The sequence below is a fragment of the Vigna radiata genome, chromosome 6 (assembly GCF_000741045.1).
Source record: "Vigna radiata var. radiata cultivar VC1973A chromosome 6, Vradiata_ver6, whole genome shotgun sequence".
NCBI lineage: Eukaryota > Viridiplantae > Streptophyta > Magnoliopsida > Fabales > Fabaceae > Vigna > Vigna radiata.
In genome coordinates this window covers 31,308,992-31,327,822 of record NC_028356.1, presented here as the reverse complement: position 1 = coordinate 31,327,822, position 18,831 = coordinate 31,308,992, and the positions used below count along the sequence as shown (strand labels likewise).

The 18,831-nt window shown below is 29.0% G+C and overlaps 1 protein-coding gene across 1 annotated transcript; it reads left to right on the top strand.

The window, feature by feature from the left end:
- The first annotated feature begins 12,870 nt into the window (after positions 1-12,870).
- LOC106762947 (14 kDa proline-rich protein DC2.15) lies at positions 12,871-13,439 on the top strand. The gene has a single exon (XM_014647078.2). It carries the CDS (start codon positions 12,942-12,944, stop codon positions 13,320-13,322), a length of 381 nt encoding a protein of 126 aa, XP_014502564.1. The 5' UTR covers positions 12,871-12,941; the 3' UTR covers positions 13,323-13,439.
- Positions 13,440-18,831: the final 5,392 nt, after the last annotated feature.

The following is an 18,831-nucleotide window of genomic DNA, read 5'->3' as shown; positions in this document are numbered from 1 at the left end:
TAAAATTATCTCTTAATATAGTTTATACAAAAGGGTACGTATGCATATTTATGTTATGGAGTGTTATATAACATTTATTTTACTTGTATTAAGAAGAATAACTATAATTTATCTCTTTTAATTTCAAAAATGAAAAATTTATCTCTTCGCCCCCAATTTTATTTTATCTCCTCCTATTTTTTATAAACTTATACTCTTTAGTTCTGTATAGTTTCCATCAATCTCTACAATACATTTTTAAGCTTTTAAATTTAAAATTATAATTAATTAATAATATTTAACTGTTTTTCGTTGAATACTTTAAAATTGATAAAAAATATTTCTTCAATCCCAAAACTGTTCTTAAATAACATTATTAAACAACTTTTCTTTGTTCATTTTTCTTTCTTTCTAAGAACACATTGTGATTACGCAAAATTAAACACAATTACCCCCACCCAGAATTTGTCAGAAGAAATTGAAATACAAATTAAAGTGTCCTATAATTTACTGAAAAAGAACCCTCAACTATTAATTTAAAACATCATGAGACTTTTCTCTCCCATTTGTATGTTTAGACGTAGACGAATGGATGAGGATGTCGGATATTATATTCACTCATTTGTTAACCTAGCTAGACAAAAATGGTAGAACAAGAGCACGTGGGTACCAAGCATACGTCTAAGTACTATCATGGATTCTCATATCTTAGCTATGGTTGTCACCAACTTAAGTTTACTCCATTTTCCTCCTCATACCATTTTGTTTATTCACGAGATTGCTATACCACTATTTCCATGGCATCCACCTTTATATAAAAAGGATAATGATACTTAGACAACATTTTTTTGACATTTGAACATCATTTACGTGTCATTTTGTAATTGGTTCATGGTGTTGTTTATGATTATTATTATTATTGATTGTAGAGTAATTTTGGACCAATCACAGAATGACACGTAGATAATATTCAAATGTTATAAAAAAATGTTGTTTGAGTATCATTATCCATATAAAAATAGAGTTACAAACTAGTATAATAGCTTCGATGATCTTTTTGCTAAAATATAGGTTTTGGTAGTACTATTTTTTAAAAGTGAATTTAAGTTTATTATAATATTAGTTTATACCTCATTTTTTAAGGTGAGATTATGATGGTTGGTAGTTAATAATTAAAAAATAATATTTATTTTATTTTAAAATTATAAAAATGAGAGTAAAGGGTGTATAAGTTGCAGAAATAATTTCTATTTGAATTGGAATATCGGATAGACACCTCTTCTCATATAAACACTTTAAAATGTAAACTATTTTCGAAATAAATAAAGATATGGAAGAAATTTTGTAATAACTACTTAAGAAATATATTTAAGATCAAATTATAATGATTATAAATCTTATAAAATTATAAATTTATTTTTTAATATGGCATCAAAATTTATTCATTTGAATTTATTACTTTATTCATTATCAAATGGTAGTATTCATGTCTTATTAAAAGATCCCATGTTGACTGAAAATAACACGAAACTTGATCTTACAAATTCATCTTTTTAATCCTATAAATAAAACAAAAAATAACGTAAAAGAAACATTTATCAAGGTACTTTGTTGGCTCTTTTATTTTTATTTTTTTTGTTAAAAAGGTAATTTACATTAATCTTACGTATTATATATTCTCTTTCAATAATGATATGTTGTGATCGTATGGTGTTGGAATGTCAAAGACAGACAAATTTTCAAAGTTGTAAAGAAAGTACATATCTTCTCCCGACAATGAATAAAGTTTTCACCCTCAAACACATGACGTTTCACAACATCATTAATCACTTTTTACAGTTATCTTGGACTTCTTTACCTTGCAACTATAACTTTTTTTTTTTTTAGAAAAGACACAGCATATTTGACATGAGTCACCATGAATAAAAGATTTACACATATTAATTACTTTTAATATAAAACTTTAAGATTATTAAAGTTATGGATTTGTTGAGTTTTTACTTCTATAGTTGATGCTATTCATTTTTAATCAAAATAAAACTTCCACTTTCAACTTACAACTTACATTTATGTTCCACCCTGATAAATAGAAATTTCTTATAACAATTATTGAAATTAATTATATGGTATTTTGTTTGACATCACACTACTTCGTAGTTATTATATGTCGACGTCAATGAAATGTTGTAAAATAATAAATTTACTAAAAATGTTTCGTACTTTGTTATTCTCACTTCCAGAGAATCTTGGTACAATTTTGTAAGTTATAGTATATTGTTGTTTTCCTTTTGTCTTTTGAAAAGTATGTGATTCCAGCGATTAAATTAAATGTCTCTTGTTTTAAGACTTTCCAACAACAATATGCGTATTGGTTAGATATATATAGTGGAAAACCTTAATCTTTATTTCTGCTTCATTATATATATTTGGACGAAGTTCTTAAAAGCTTGGAGAAGATAAAAAATTAAAATAGATTTTCTCATATATTTCTGCATACATCAATTTGATCACCGCAAATGAAAAAAAACAAAACTCATCAATTTAATCACCGCAAACGGAAAAGAACTCTGCTCATATATTTCTTCTCAATTTGTAGTAAAAGGAGTTCTCACAATTATAAACTTATTTATTTATTTTTTGGGTTTGTTTTTTATTACATTTGCATTGTATGTTAATTTTTTTATTTTGAATTATCTTTGAAGTTTAATATCATTTTGGGGTGAAATTATTTAAATTTAAATTACAAAATAATTGTAATTTTTGTTGGATTTAAAAGAAACTTGAGACTAAGTGAACCATTGAGTCAACCCGTTTAATCCACCTTTAGTGGACCAAACTAAGTTTGATTTATTTTTTGACTCACTAAAAAATGAGCTGGGTTGAGTTGACTCATTAAATGGTGAATTTATGGTGAACTGGACCGAGTTAGACTAGGTGACCCATTTTGATAGTAATATAAATAATCTTTTATACTAATTTATAGACTAAGTCAAATTAATTAGAGACAGTCTTGAAACAATGGCAAACAAAATAAATTTATAATGAATTTGGTACAAAAACTCAAACTCACTTTAATGCTTCGTTAGTAAAAATATCAAGTGACTTTTGTAAAACCATGATGTGTCTCGATTGTTATGTTCTCTTGTGTGTGTCTTCTCCTTATGGATAAAGATGTATTTTTGTGAGGTCCAACACTAAATCCACAATGTTTATTACTTTTATTTGTTTATAATATTTAATAAGTTTTTATTTCTATGATTCTTTATTGAGTATTCAGTATGACCTTTAGAAGGTATAATCACTTTATGAATTGTCTAAGCACGATGTTTAATATAAGGTTTTGGTGAACTCAAATTCCTAATTTGCGAGGGTGTCTTTTAATATAGAATATTGCTATTTATTAGAGCTGTCAAAACGGGTCACCCAGCATAGCCCATTACGGGTTGGTCACTTAGTGAGCCAACCCAACTTGACTTATTTATTAACAAACTAGAAAAATTTGAATCCGCCTCGACCTATCACGGGTTAGTGGATAAACAAATTGGCTCATTTACTCACTTAACTATAATTTTTAAAAAAAAAAAAATTATAAACTTTCTATAATTCAAATTTAAACAAATTTCACTCCCAAATTAATTTTGAAAATAGAGAACTTAAATAATTTTTTCAAAGCAAAAAAAAATAATAAATATTTTTTTTATAAAATTAAAAATTAAATTTTAATAAAATAAAATTAGATAGGTGGGTTGGTGGGCCAACCCGGCCCATCATGAGTTCAACCTGCATGAACTGAGTTTAAATAAGTCAGGTTGAAATCTGATTCACATAAAAAAAAATACAATTTTTTCAAATTCAACCCAGCATAAACCCATTGTAGACTGAGTTATACAATACAATACATTAATGTTTGCATACTTGTTAGTACACAAATGCTTTAAAAAAATTTCTATTTTTTTTCTGTAATTTTCTTATTGCATTCGTAAACTAGGTGTATGCTCAAAAAAGGATAAATGATAAAGAGTTTATTTAGAAAAAAAATATTCATCTCGATATAATTAAGATTCTCTTTACTCTAGACTGAACGTGTATATATATATATATATATATATATATATATATATATATATATATAAATGATGAAGAGATTTTTTTTTAGAACGAAAATTTTCAAATATTTTGCTTGAATCCTCTCCAACCTTTTTCATACATTAGCTCTATTTATATACTAACCCCTAAGTTTGATGAAGGACAAATAATGAAGATTTATGAAAGCAACTAAGGATATTTAGCGTCATACAGGCTCGCTCAACAAGAAAATACTTGGACTAAATTGCTTAAAAATTCATCCATCGAAACTCTCTTGCTTAACTAAGTAAGTGCATACCTTGATTTCGAGCTTTCAACATTATCATACTTGCCCAGTCAAGCTTTGGCTTGCATAATGAGTATACCCCATAAGACTACTTTTAAAAATCTTGCCCAACGAGCCACTTCATTAGAGCTATCTAACTTGCAAATTATGTATTCTTGCCCAACAAGCCTTATGTTCGCTTAACGAGTCTGCATAATTATGTAGGCCAAATCAATTATAGGTATCTATGTGCCTGATCAAACTTGTCTAAGCTTATATTCAATTAATTAAAAAGAATACAAAACTTTACTTATAAATCAACTTCAAACAAGTCCATTTCAGTTCATGCCACCAATACACAACATTAGTGTAGACACCTAAAAATTTACAAACCAAGCATCAATTCAACCAATCACTTCAAAACATGCAAAATATCATTTTAAAATAGATTACATCAAGAGTTAAATTTAAACTAGCTTCCCCCACCTAGTGTAGAAAATACCTTTGCCTCAAAGTTTCTCCTAAGGCTATAGTTCTCACAAGATGCTTTAACTAAATAGACATACATCAGATCATAGATCTAAATATATCATTACGATCACATCTAAATAAAGATTCTCTTTGAGCTATTTTGAGTCACATACATGGATCCTTAATGCTTTGTTCTTTTGGTAGGATTTGCGAGAGATGATTTGAGTAGATTTGAGGGTAATTTTTTTGTTGTTTTTTGAGTGAATTTGTGGGTAATTAATGATAAAGTTTGTGAGAATTAGTGTAGGATTTGATTGATGTGATAGTTTTAAAAAATTTGTTTAATTAGTAGAAATTTAAGATTACCAAAATGCCCCTACTTATTAAAGTAATATAAAATGATAATGCTTAATGTTATATTTAATTGTAAAAATATTTATAAAGGATAAAACATTAAGGTTAATTATTTAAATTAATTTTAAAAATGTTAAAAAATAATAATTTAGTAAAATAAAATTATTTTTAAATTTAATATTTTTTTGTAATATAATTTTTTTAATTAAATTTAATATTTTTTGTAATATAATATTAAGTGCTGTTACATATTTATATATTAGAATTTAAATTTTAGAGTAATTTAATACATCAAATGTATTTTACATGTTATAGTAAAAAAATAATAATAATGCATTAATATTGAAGAATAAAAGAAAGATTAAATAGAAAACATAAAACAAAGCTTTTTCTTTCTTCCACATGTCCTTTCAAGAAGTAGACACACAAACAATATTGGTGCCGAGTTTTTGTTTAACTCAGAGAAAAGAAAAAGGTGCTTGTTTTGTTCCAGTGAGATTGGATATGTTTTCTCAAATCTATTACTATCCCTTGCATTTCTTCTATCCCTTACAAATCACAATCATTTTCATCCTTTGCATGATAATGCATGAATAAAGAGGAGATTTTGAAGATACAGGTGCATCTCTTTCATTAATCAAGTTCTCACCTTTCTCATTTTTATCTGTTTATTTTCAAGCTTTTTTGTTTGCTTTTCCTTTTCTTTTTTACAACCAAATTTCTTTTTAATCTGTGTTAGCTCTTGGGATTGTTTGAACATGCAAAAATGTGTTGGTGACAGTGGATCTCCGGCTGGAAGCCAAGGCAGGCTAGATCCTCCACCTTCCTCGCTGGATTACGTCCACCCCCAAAGCAACCTCCAGCTTCGTGGAAGATGGCCCCTACACCTGCACCTACACCACAAAGCTTCAAAGCTTGGAAATGCAAGGTTAAGGACTCTGGAATTATATAATAGATAAGGGGCAAATAAGACATTGTATTATCAAACCCTCCAAATCACTGCAATGTTGTGGGTGATGAAAAAGTTATACATCCCGCAAATTCGCGTTTTTCGTTCCTCGCAATTCATCTCAAGTGAACACAACTAAACAGTAAATTCATCGCTTGCAAATACATTTGAACAGTAAATTCTTTTCAAGTGAACACAGCCTAAACTACGTGTGCTTAAAAATGTTAAACTAACTCAAAAATAGAGAAAAAGTAAACTTACTCTATTTGAAATTCTAATTGATCAGAAGTGTAGACCTTTTTACTGTAAATCCACTAGTGGTCTCTTATCATAAAATAGATAAGAGATGACTTCACAAAGTTAGAGAGAATGTAAAGAAAGTTTTTAAAAAAGTTTTAGAGATATGGTAGTTTTTTATAAAATAAAACTCGATTAACGTCAAATTTATTTATAGTTGAATTTTTTATGAATAAAATAATCGAGTGTCATTATTAAACCACCACTACTTTTAAACTATTTTCTAGGTCCTTAAACAAACCTTACACCTTTCATGTTGGTTTTATAGGATGGAGATAAACTTAAAGTTCACTTCTTAACATAATATATATAGTTACTTGAAGCCTAACTTAGCGAGTTTTATTGCTTTTGTTGTTTCTTGGGTTTATCGTGTCACCTACTATCGAAAGATTTAGTATTTGTTGGACCTATTTTGTCACCATTATCAGATCATCAATTAATGTCTAATCTCACACTATATGTAAATATTTTGGTGTGTTGAAGATCCTACATACTAGAAATAAGACACATTTACAATATACATAAGTAAGTGTAAACTTCATTTTACAAGTCAGTTTTCTAATATTGAATTAGACTTTATTTTATTTTTTAAGATTTATTTAAATACAAAATAATCAAATATATTACACAATATTTTAAATAAACATGTTCTGATAATGATTGTTTCAGTTATGGGGTCAAGATTATATGTTCTCTAAGTTTTGTGTGTGTCCTTACGCTTGTCTTTATTACTATTCATCCACTAAAATGTTCGATCCAATTGGGATGTTACTTAGAGAAGGTACTCTGATGTCAATATCAATAAAGATTTGACTAATTTAACAATTATTGTGTAATAAATGCACCACTTACCTTTTTATATCAAATCTATATTTATAGATTTTGGGATAGACTTTAGATTATTGATGGCCCAATCGTGGTTCAATTGGTATTAATCATGTTTTGTCGTAAAATAATCTCCATCAAGCCTATTTTTTTTAAGGATGATGGTTTAGTTTGTATGATACAACTGCTCGATCTCTGAATATTCTTCTTGACATTCCTAACTTTGTGAACCATCCAATCCTATGTTTATCGGATAGTCATACAATACAATAACCACAAATTCTAGAAGTATCATTGATTAGTCACAAGTTCTATTTTTTTTTTAATCAACAACAATAAGTATTTTAAAAGAAAATAAAAGGATTGTCACAATTCATATACATAAAATGGAGTAAGTTTCTTACTCAAATTAATAGGACGATTTCATTTATCTGACACAGCTACTCCCTACATAGTATAAACCAATTATCTCCACTCATTTGCCCACACAATTTCTTATATTATTGATCTTTTTACAATAGACAATTAGTTTATAGAAAATTGAAAATTTTAAATGGGAAAATTTTTTTTAGACAATAATTTTGTTTAAATATTTTTTTTAATGAAGTTTTAATATTTGTTGGTTTTATGTTAATTTAAATTTTTTTAATATTGTTTAAATTGTTAATGATAAGTGAATAATGTATATTGTTCATCGTGATTGTTTTACTTTTCAATTTTTGTTATTCATGTAGAAGAATTTTTTTTCTAATTTTAAACTAATTATTATCTTATTTTTTAATCAAGTTTTTTTAATTTTAAACTGACTTTAATCCTAATTTTTTAATTAAATCTTTTGTTATTTTTAAATGAATTAATCCTATTTCTTACAAGTGAAAAAATCAATTTTAAATTTTAAATTTATATTTTAATTATATAATTAGAGTTGGTTTAAAATTAATTTCGAAAACATTTAATAAAAGTGTGAATTTTAATAAGAAACAAAATTGTTCTATTTTAAAATATTAGACTAAATTAAATATAAATAATAAACATAATTAAATATAAGATTACGTGACACAAACAAATGATTTCAATATTGACCTATATACTGCCACGATACAAGAACAATATTTTTCAAATTAAAAATAAAGAAACTACAAACTGAGATATAATATATCTTATTTATATGTTATTAACTATTTAAATAATGTTATGACTAAATTTACAAAAACTAGAACTTCATGGAAAATTAAAACTAAAACTACATTGAAAATTCGTGTTTAGGTAATTTTAAATTAAGAACTACTTTTAATTCAAATAATCAATAATTTTAAACTATAAAAATAATGTAGACGTCACAATATTACTTTAACTTAATGAATAAGCTTAAATTTACATAACGAATAAGTAATTACATTAGATATTTACAATTTCTTTCTCATGTAAAATAATTTTATTTAACTTAAACCAAACTTCTTTATGTAAATATTATATATATATATATATAATTATGAAATAATTCATAAATCCACTTTTAGTTGACTTTTAATTAAAAAATTGTTATATCAAGTGTTTAAACTATTTTTTATTTAAATTTACTTTTGTCATTAATGATAAATTTGATTATTATTTTCATCTTTTCTTTTTTTATTCATTCCTCTTTCTTACTCTTGGCATTTTTGTTTCTAAGTGAGAAAAGTTTAAGAGAAAAAAGTGCGAGAATTGAAAAAGTAAAAGTCCTTGCAAATCAAAAAGAGTTTAATGAGTTAACCTTTCTTGCATGCCAAGATTTAGTAGTGTGTATATCAAAAGATAATATCGATCATATATTTTATATGATTGATTATCATTTTAATGTTTATGTTATTATAATAAAATAGGTAAATTAAAAAATATTAAATTCTATTTTAATTATATATGTTTTAAATTAATTTATAATTTTACAAATTATTTTTTAATTATAATATATAAAGAAAGTTTATTATACTATATTAATCAAATTATTCACATTTTTTTTCATTTTTTCCATTCTCATTTTTTTTATCCAAAATTTTTCACTTTTTACTTCTTTTTATTTTTTTTTCATTCATTATATTTACTCTTTAATCCAAAATTTCCATTAAAATATAATCTTGCAGATATTTATTTAATTTTAACTAAATTAATTTTATTATATATTAATTTTAACAATCTTACCTTCTAATTTTTTAAAATTTGTTTTAGAAAAACTATAATTATGAAAAATATCTAATCATTTATATTACTTTGTGAATGAAAGTTAAATTAGTTAACTTATCAACACTATTATTTCTTTCATGAAAAACATAAAACACTTTAAATTGAATATGTATATAGAAATGTAAGTACCGATACAATCTCTCCTTAAGACATCAAGAAATCACTCATTAAGTTCAACAACTATAACAAACTAAAGAGGAACCAATTTCCAATTAAAACTTTTGAAAGCCCTCCCTCTAAGCATGCTCCAAAGATAAATTGTCTCATAAACTCAATATAAGTAAAAGTTTGTACTCCTAAAAAAGTTTAAAAAAATACCAATATATTCATTCTGATTTCAACACAAAAAAAAAATTAGAGACAGTATTACTCATATGGTTCTTAAGTTTGTTTCGAAACATATTCATTAACTTCTTAATTTGAAAAATAGTAAAAGGAAAATCAATCGAATTCTAAAATCTATTGTGATTTCTCATCTTTCAAATAATCCAAATAATTTCAATAATGACAAGTTTAATCATTTTAAATTAAAGACTACAAAGAAACTTCATGAATCACACAAAGGATATAACGAATAAAATTCCTCAATTTTTTAACATATAAATCAAAAGTAAATAATCACACAATAATTTTTTAAAAACCAAAAATTTAGGAAATATTATTGTATCTAACCAAATTAAATTTTTCCAATCCAAACGTTACAGACTAAATAGTATTTGGGTGTTACTCCCTATACCTCCCCAAGTGGGACCCTGTACCTCCCATTAATTTAATTTATTTCAAAAATATTCTACACTTTCCCATTATTTTCTTTTATTCCAAAAATACCCTACACCTCCCCACTATCCTTAGCAATCTTTCTCTTTCTTTCTCTACATTAATGGAGTATTTACATGGCTCATTAATGGAGCATTTACATGACTTAAATTTGAAGTTAGATATATTTTCTTAAATAAGTTTGATTCAATGTTATTTTCGTTGTTGAATATATTTTTTTCTTTTCAAATTACTTAATAAATGGTAAAATTTTGTTCTAAATTTCTAGAAAAATGTTTATATACATGTATCTTTTTTTATATATAATATCTATAATTTTTAACATTATATTATGTTTTAACTTACCGACATGTTTGACTCAAATAACTTGAACAAAATATTTAATTTATTAGATAAATAATATAAAAATATTATTAAATACTTAAAATATAAAAAAAAAGTTATTTGTTAAAGATTTAGAATTTATTAGTTCTTTCGTCATTATAAAGTTAGTATATAATAATAATAATATATCATTATTTACTATTAATATTATTATGTTTATTATTTTGTATTAGTTTCCTCTTAATTTTATATTTTGTAGTATGTTACAAATTCAAATCTGAATCAGGTGAATGCTCCATTAATGTAGAGAGAGAAAGAAAAAGATTGTTAAGGATAGTGCAGAGGTGTAGGGTATTTTTGGAATAAAGCAAATAATGGGAAGGTATAAAATATTTTTAGAATAAATTAAATTAGTGGGGAGGTACAAGTCCCACTTGGGGATGTGTAGAGAGCAACACCCATAGTATTTTTATTTGCAACTTTTTAAGAAAACACATCAATATTGTTCAAAATCCAATTAGTTACATTCTCATCATCTTTAACTATTGAAAAAGAAAAATTACAAATTAACTATTGAAAAAGAGAAATCACAAGAATTAACAACAAAAGATAAAAACTTTGACAAATTATTCATGAAATCATTCATAAACTTTGACAATTTTTTTCTTCAAACGTGTGTTTCAACAAACGACATCATTTTTTTTAAATCCATAAATTCAGTATTATTGGTATAAATTATATATAAATAAAATTGATGGTTACTATTCTTGGTACTTTTAGAAAAGGTGTACGAAAAGAAGTTAAAAAGTAAGGCACAAAATTTGTGATATAGGAATTTGAATAAAGCATGAACGGAATTTTTGGCAGTACTTGATGTGTGAGGAAAAACACAGTTTCCATTCTCGTGAACGCTGGATCCCTAATCACTACTCATACGTAGTGGAGATCTCTTAGTTCAATAATAGTTTTAGAAGTAAGAGGATTAATCTTTAACTTTAAAAGCTCATGAAAGCCTGAATTAAAAATTGAGTAATGATTCATAGTCAACATTTTTTGACAACATTTGAACATTATCATATTTGTCATCATGTGATTGGTCCAAATGACACAATAATACTACTATGGACCAATCACACAATAACACGTATGATGATGTTGAAATGTTGTCAAGAAAACGTTGTCTAAGTATCTTTATCCTTAAAAATTATTCCAAATTGATCCAAAACACATGAAAAGATCATATCAGTGACACTGAAGCTACATAAGATGAAAAGTATGTTATATTACAGACATCACAGAGTGAAGAGATGAAGAAAAGACAGGTTGATTTGTTTTGAAAATGGGATATCATGATTCACCTTCTTAGGATACCTTAGCAACCTCAGTCATTTGAGCCTTACCGACAACAACATTAACTTCAATAATTCAATGAAACAACCAAGTAATGGACATGAAACAAGACAAAATCTATGACCCAGTTTTCCTTTTAATCTGAACCAATTAGGCTGGAAACCACTACATATATCCACTGTCAACTTCTCATTTGATTTTATTATCCCTTTTCCTCTTCTGTTTCTTTTTCTACCACTTTTTTCTTTCTCTTCTTAAAGTAATCTTATCTTAATTATCATCAACCACTTTCTAATCTCATATAAGTGTTTAGTAGTTTTGATTCAAAGCAAGGAAACCAAGAGTTCCATCCATTCAAAATTCCTTACCATTTTCTCTCAGATTAATCTTGTTCATGTCTAAACAAGAAGGCCCCTATCCCTAAAAATTAATTTCCTTTGTAATCACATGTCCCATAAGTCAAAACTGCCCTTTTCAGAGCTGAATAAAAACAAAAACAACAACTTTTTGTGATTTTGAAAGTAAATATACACCACTAGTATTTTACTGGTGTAACAACTTTTTTTCTTACTAGCAGTAAAATTAACTACAATGCCATCTTGTGACCCTATAGCTTGTTTGGTTAGGGCACTTCCTTGGAAGTTTCTCCTGCTCTTTCTGGTCCTCAATTTAGATTTTCTAGATTCTGATTTAGTGGCTTCTATTTGCCAATTCGCTGCAGGATCTGATAAAAAACAATGATCATTAATAAGCAAGAACAAAGAACAGTAACAAGGGTAAGAAGTGAGAAAAAAAAATATCTAAGTTACTAGTTACCATACTCCTAGTCTTTAACAACCACTAAGCAAAGGAACCATGGTTTTCAGAAGCATACAAAAAGATACAACTGTACCATTATCACCCTCTCTTCCACTCAATCAGATATGCACATGATCAGGCCTCACAATTTGCCTTTAAATTGGTCCACATCTCTTGTCTTTCCCATTGTGATTCACTCAAACCAAACCACACTCTGCAAAACTGTTTTTCATTTGCAACCTTGCAATGGCTTCCAACAAGCTTATTGCCACCATCTTGCTGCTTTCTCTCCTTGCCTACTCCACATCAACCTATGCATGTGGGACATGCCATCCCAAATCTCCTCCTCCTCCTTCTCCTCCTCCATCTGGGAAGTGCCCTAAGGACACACTGAAGCTAGGGGCTTGTGCTGACATTCTAGGACTTGTTAACGTTGTTGTTGGCTCGCCTGTCTCTAGCAAGTGTTGTTCATTGCTTGAGGGTTTGGCTGATCTAGAGGCTGCACTTTGCCTCTGCACTGCCATCAAAGCCAATGTGCTTGGAATCAACTTGAATATCCCTATCACACTCAGTGTGCTCCTCAGTGCATGCCAAAAAACTGTTCCTTCTGGCTTCCAATGTGCATAGAATTCATCATGCTAGCTTCATCTCATCACTTGTGTCCTCAATTTGCTGTTCTTCTTTTTTCTGCAATGTGTGATTTTAATAATTTGGCAAAGACATGTTTGTCTTAGTAAGTATAACCTTTGATCTTTGTTGGTATATTTGGGGAACTTTGGTTGTTGTTGTTGTTGCAAGTTTTGTTTTTGGGGTATGTTGGAGGTAGAGGCGTTTGATTTGTTAAACCAGATCTTAATGACCAATATGCAGAATTTATTCTACTTCACAATAAATCAAGTGTGTATTATCAATTTATGTAAGTGCAATATTATCTATTATTTTTCTCTAAATTCCTGTTATTATTCCTCACATTTCTTCATTTAAAAAGTATAATATTTTGTTATAAATATATTCCTAACAAAAAAAAATTCTTGTTATTTTTTTAACTTAGGCTAATGATTAGCCAAACAGTTCTGCACTTTTTTCTGCTGTCTGCTGAAAAGAGTAGTGCTTACATGCAGCAGGATTCTTTCCAGATGTTGACAATTTTTGTTTAATTTTTTCTCCAGAAGCATCTTAGTACGTAAAACTACGTGCCCAAAATATTGTGTAAAAAAAAATAGTACTTTATTTCCAAAATATGTTGGAAAACATGAATATATCTCTCCAACATTTTTATGATCATCATAATTTTAACAACAAATAAAGGAAAAATAAGGAGACAAATATGTGATCAAATAAAGATACGTGGGGACGAACTAAAATGTATTATGAACAAGTATATATTCTTAAATAACATTTCTATTATATATTTGATGCATGCTTGTATCATATGAGCCGGACGGACTGGTCAAGAATGTCCAGTAGGCGAATCACAGCTTAGGAAGACTTGTAAGTTCATGATACAAGGGCTACAAAAATTATTATCCGAGATAACCAATAATAATGCAAGTTTGACCGACTAAATTGATATTTCAGGAGAGACCATTTAGTCAAAGTAGCTGATAACATTTAGAATTAGAGTAAGGTAAAACACGATTAGTAATATTGGGCCATTGAGCTGTGATTAAGATCTCATTAATCACAGGTCCATGGTAAAAACTATAAATACAGGTCAAAAGTTAAGGATAGTTGGTTACGTTGAATGCACATTTACTCTTAGTATTTACTTTCTTTTTCTATCTCTACCCTTTGACCATTCACTGACTTGAGCGTCGAAGCCTCATTAGCAGGTACCCAATCATGTGTGGTTGAAGGAAGTTCTAGACCTATCAGGAGCGACCTGAGTGAGCAGTCAGGAGAAGACAGAGGATACAAGCGGACGTTAAGAAAGAATTGTGTAGATGGAATGACGACAGCACAACCAGAACTGAAGGATACGACCAGACGTTCAGGAGAAATTGTGTAGATGAAGTGACGACAGCATAACCAGAAATGCTTAAATAAAGTATTCATATCGATAAGTTGTAAAAAAGATAGTAAATTATGTCAAGAACTCGAATTTTAGTAATATTAATTTGCTAATGAAATAGATTACACTTGCGATGGTGAATACTATTTTGTTTGTTTTATAAAGGTTTCGAATATCCACCGTAAATAATCCATAGGTTAAGAAAATAGTGTTCATAATAATTTAGTTTGACTTGTAGAAACTCAATCTTGAAAATAAATGAATTGGACCAACAAAATAAATGGGTCAGCATAATAATTGGTATATACAGTCCTCTGGATTGGTGATTTGGCACGTGAATCTAAAAAAATAAAAGCTAAATAAATAAACGAATTATAAAAAAATATAAAATAAAAAGGACAATTACAAATGTCAAATAGTCTGTCCAATTATCACAAAATATTAAATATAATCATTGAATTAATTATTCTTTCAATTTCATTTTATATGTGATTTTAAAAAAAGAAAAAATAGATTTGTGTAAATATTTATTTAAATTTTTATTATAATAAAATTGTAATTATTGAAGTAAATGAAATGCAGAGAGTAGAAAATTGAATTGTTGGAATTAATTATTCCCTCAATTTCATTTTATATGTGATTTTAAAACAAGAAAAATTAGATTTGTGTACATTTTTTTAAAATTAATATTAAAGTAAAATTGTAATTATTGAAAAGTAAATGAAATGCAGAGAACAAAAAATTTAATTAAGATTTAAGTATCTAGTAAAAATATATAATAAAAATGTTGAAAGTCTCACATCGACTAGAGATAAGGCTAATTTATAATATATGAGTGAGGTACAAATTTCACTTTACAAGCTGGTTTTGTGGGGTTGAGTTAGGCTTAATCTCACTTAATATGATATCAGAGCTACTTGCTCTATAGCCAAACCCACTACAGTAAATACGCTAATTACCGAGTGGTATTTACCGGCGACCTGTTGCCCTTCAGTAAAAATTTGGTGAAATAATTTACTGAGGACTTTCAGCCCTCGGTAATGTCCACGATATACTTAAGTAAAAAATTGGGTTTCCTTCCTCCAATTTCAGAAATCCCATACCCCCAATTTCAGAAATCCCCTGTCCTCGTCTCTCTCGCGATTGCCATCAGAAGTTGATTGTGTTCTTGGGAGGTAGAATTTGCTTGCCATAAGTCGTTCTAGTGTAAGGGTTCTGACGGTGAGGTGTGTTCGGTGGTGGCTGGTGGTTTGCAGTTTGGGTGGGTAGGCTTCGTGACGTTTGCGACAGGGTGGTGGGTCGTGGTGGCTCGCGTTTGCGCCAGTGGTGGTGGGTCGTGGAGGTTGGCTTCAGGACGACGTAGGGCTGGTGGTCTGCAGAGTGTGGCATCGTCAAGCATTTAGCTTTTGAGGTTAGTTGATTCCCCTGTTCTTTCTGATGAGTTTAGTAATGGGAACTGTAAATTGAGTTGGCCATAATTTGTTAGATGTGCAATTTTGGTTCCATTGTATCAAAATCAAACAACTTTGACAGAATGGATCTTTCATAACTTAGCATTAGTCAACATTGATATTATATATGTATATAATTGATATTGGCTTCAATTATTATCTTGCAAACACTGTATTATATATTATATAGTTTTCACCAATAATATCTTATTCAAGGTAAAAGTAAATGTTCATGCTTGATAACATACCTGTTATGATTGAATTAGTGGATAGAAGCATAAAGAGAATGAGTGTGTAAGTGATGAAAGAGTGAGATGGAGCCATATATGATGAGAAATGAGGCAGTTTCTAAAAATGCCAGCTTGCACATTGTCTATAAGAGAGATTTAGTCTGTACAAACCAATGAGCAATTAAATTGGAGACAAAGATTAGGAGGGAATGCTGCCATAGTAAGGAACTTATTGTTGTAAGATATGCTATAGGCATATTCACTTTCGTTTCATGACAATCAAGTAATATTTAGAATTGAACTCTGTTTCAAAAATTACTTCATTCAATTTCATTTATTAAATCAACTACCCATCTCAATTTGCTTTAGCTCGATATACTCATCCTCATCCATAATCTAGAAATAAGTTATCAAGGAGTTAAAAATTGGAATTGAATCAACATCATTCCTAATTTCCCGTGACATTTCAGAAACATTCCACCACCTAGATTCAAGGAAGAAAAGAATAAAAAAGAACGGATGATGAAATTGTGATGTTCATGAAGGTGTGTCTGACAACAATCTCATGTCTCTACTACTGTTATTACATATCTTCTACAATACCTAAAGGATTCTTAAGACTTATCTCCATCCTTCCAATTCTCTATCTCTTCCTCATCCTTCCTTTGAATCCTTGATGTGTCTTAGGCCATTTTACATCTCCTAGCTATTATTCTATAGTTAGATGTAGTCAATTAGGAATTCCATGAGTTTTATTTATGCTGTCCAGTTTGATTCCAATTGAGTATATAAATTTTGGTACAAATTTTAGTTTAAAAGTGTTGCATAATTGACTACAGCTGCTGTGATTTGTTGCATCTGGATGTTTTAGTGCATTCTTTACATTTGAGCAAGTGTATTTTTCCATTTGGAAGCTATGTGCACTGTTCTTTTAGTCATTTTCCAATCAATGCACAAAATCACTATTTAAACCACCAATTTTGCTTGAAAATTGCAAGTGAACCAGTGGATTCCGATGTGTTTGATATCTTTGTTGCCAAAGTGATTGCACATATTCAATCTCATAATATAAATGTGCTGGATGTTTCATTTGAGCTTTAAACAGAATACCACTCATTTTGGCCATTCATGTTTCCCCTTTTTTCAGCAACAATTTCCTGGTGCAGTTTGGAGAAATTTTCTGCATATTTTGGCAACTTTTAGAGTCATTTTGTGTGCTTTTGTGGTTTTGGAACATTTGTGCACGTGTATTGTGTCATTACAAACTTGTGAGCACTCTTTAAATGGTCATTATCCATCCTTTGTGCACAAACACATTTTCAGTCATCACTTTTTAAGTACCTAAAAAGTGAGCGTTTAAAGTGATAATTGGTCAACTCACCTAATGTAGACTTATTCTAAGGTATATAAACATCCTAACTAGTCTAACTTAGTCTAATAAAGATAGGAAAGTGGTGAAAAGCAAAGAATAAGGTCAAACTCGAAATTTGACTCTTAAGTACCTAAAAAGTGAACTTTTAAAGTGATAATTGGTCAATTCACCTAATGTATACTTATTCTAAGGTATGTAAACATCCTAACAAGTCTAACTTAGTCTAATGAAGGTAGGAAAGTGGTGAAAAGCAAAGAATAAGGTAAAACTCGAAATTTGACTCTTAAGTACCTAAAAAGTGACCTTTTAAAGTGATAATTGGTCAATTCACCTAATGTAGACTTATTCTAAGGTATGTAAACATCCTAACAAGTCTAACTTAGTCTAATAAAGGTAGGAAAGTGGTGAAAAGCAAAGAATAAGGACAAACTCGATATTTGACCTTTAAGTACCTAAAAAGTGACCTTTTAAAGTGATAATTGGTCCTGCAGTACACCCTTCCCTTACTCCTGCAGTACACCCTCCCCCTACTCATATTATACACCCCCCTCCTCCTACCCCTGCAGTACACCCTCCTCCTCCCACTCCTGCAGTACACCCTCCCCCTACTCATACAGTACACCCTCCCCCTACTCATACAGTACACCCTCCCCCTACTCATACTGTACACCCTCCCTCTACTCTTACTGTACACCTTTCTCCTCCTACCCCTGCAGAAGAGCCTTTTCCTCCCCCTGACCCTACTTCTATACCTTCCTCATCTTCTAGACCGCCTTCTGAGACTGCCACACCATTTACTGATCCAGATGCAGATTGTGATGGTGATGATGTTGACCCGCTCCTCCATGATCGACCATGAATTGAGCCATATGGAAAAGGGTAAGACTTTAATCCCTTTTATAACTTTGATTGATGTTTTAAACATTGTCTTATTTGAAATAACTTTTATTTCTTTATATGAAGGTTTATTCCATCCAGGGTTGCTTCCCAGGCCATCACACGATCAATTAAGCAATAGTATTTGACTCCATGGCCTACTTGGGGAGCAATACCTATAGACGACAGAAAGATA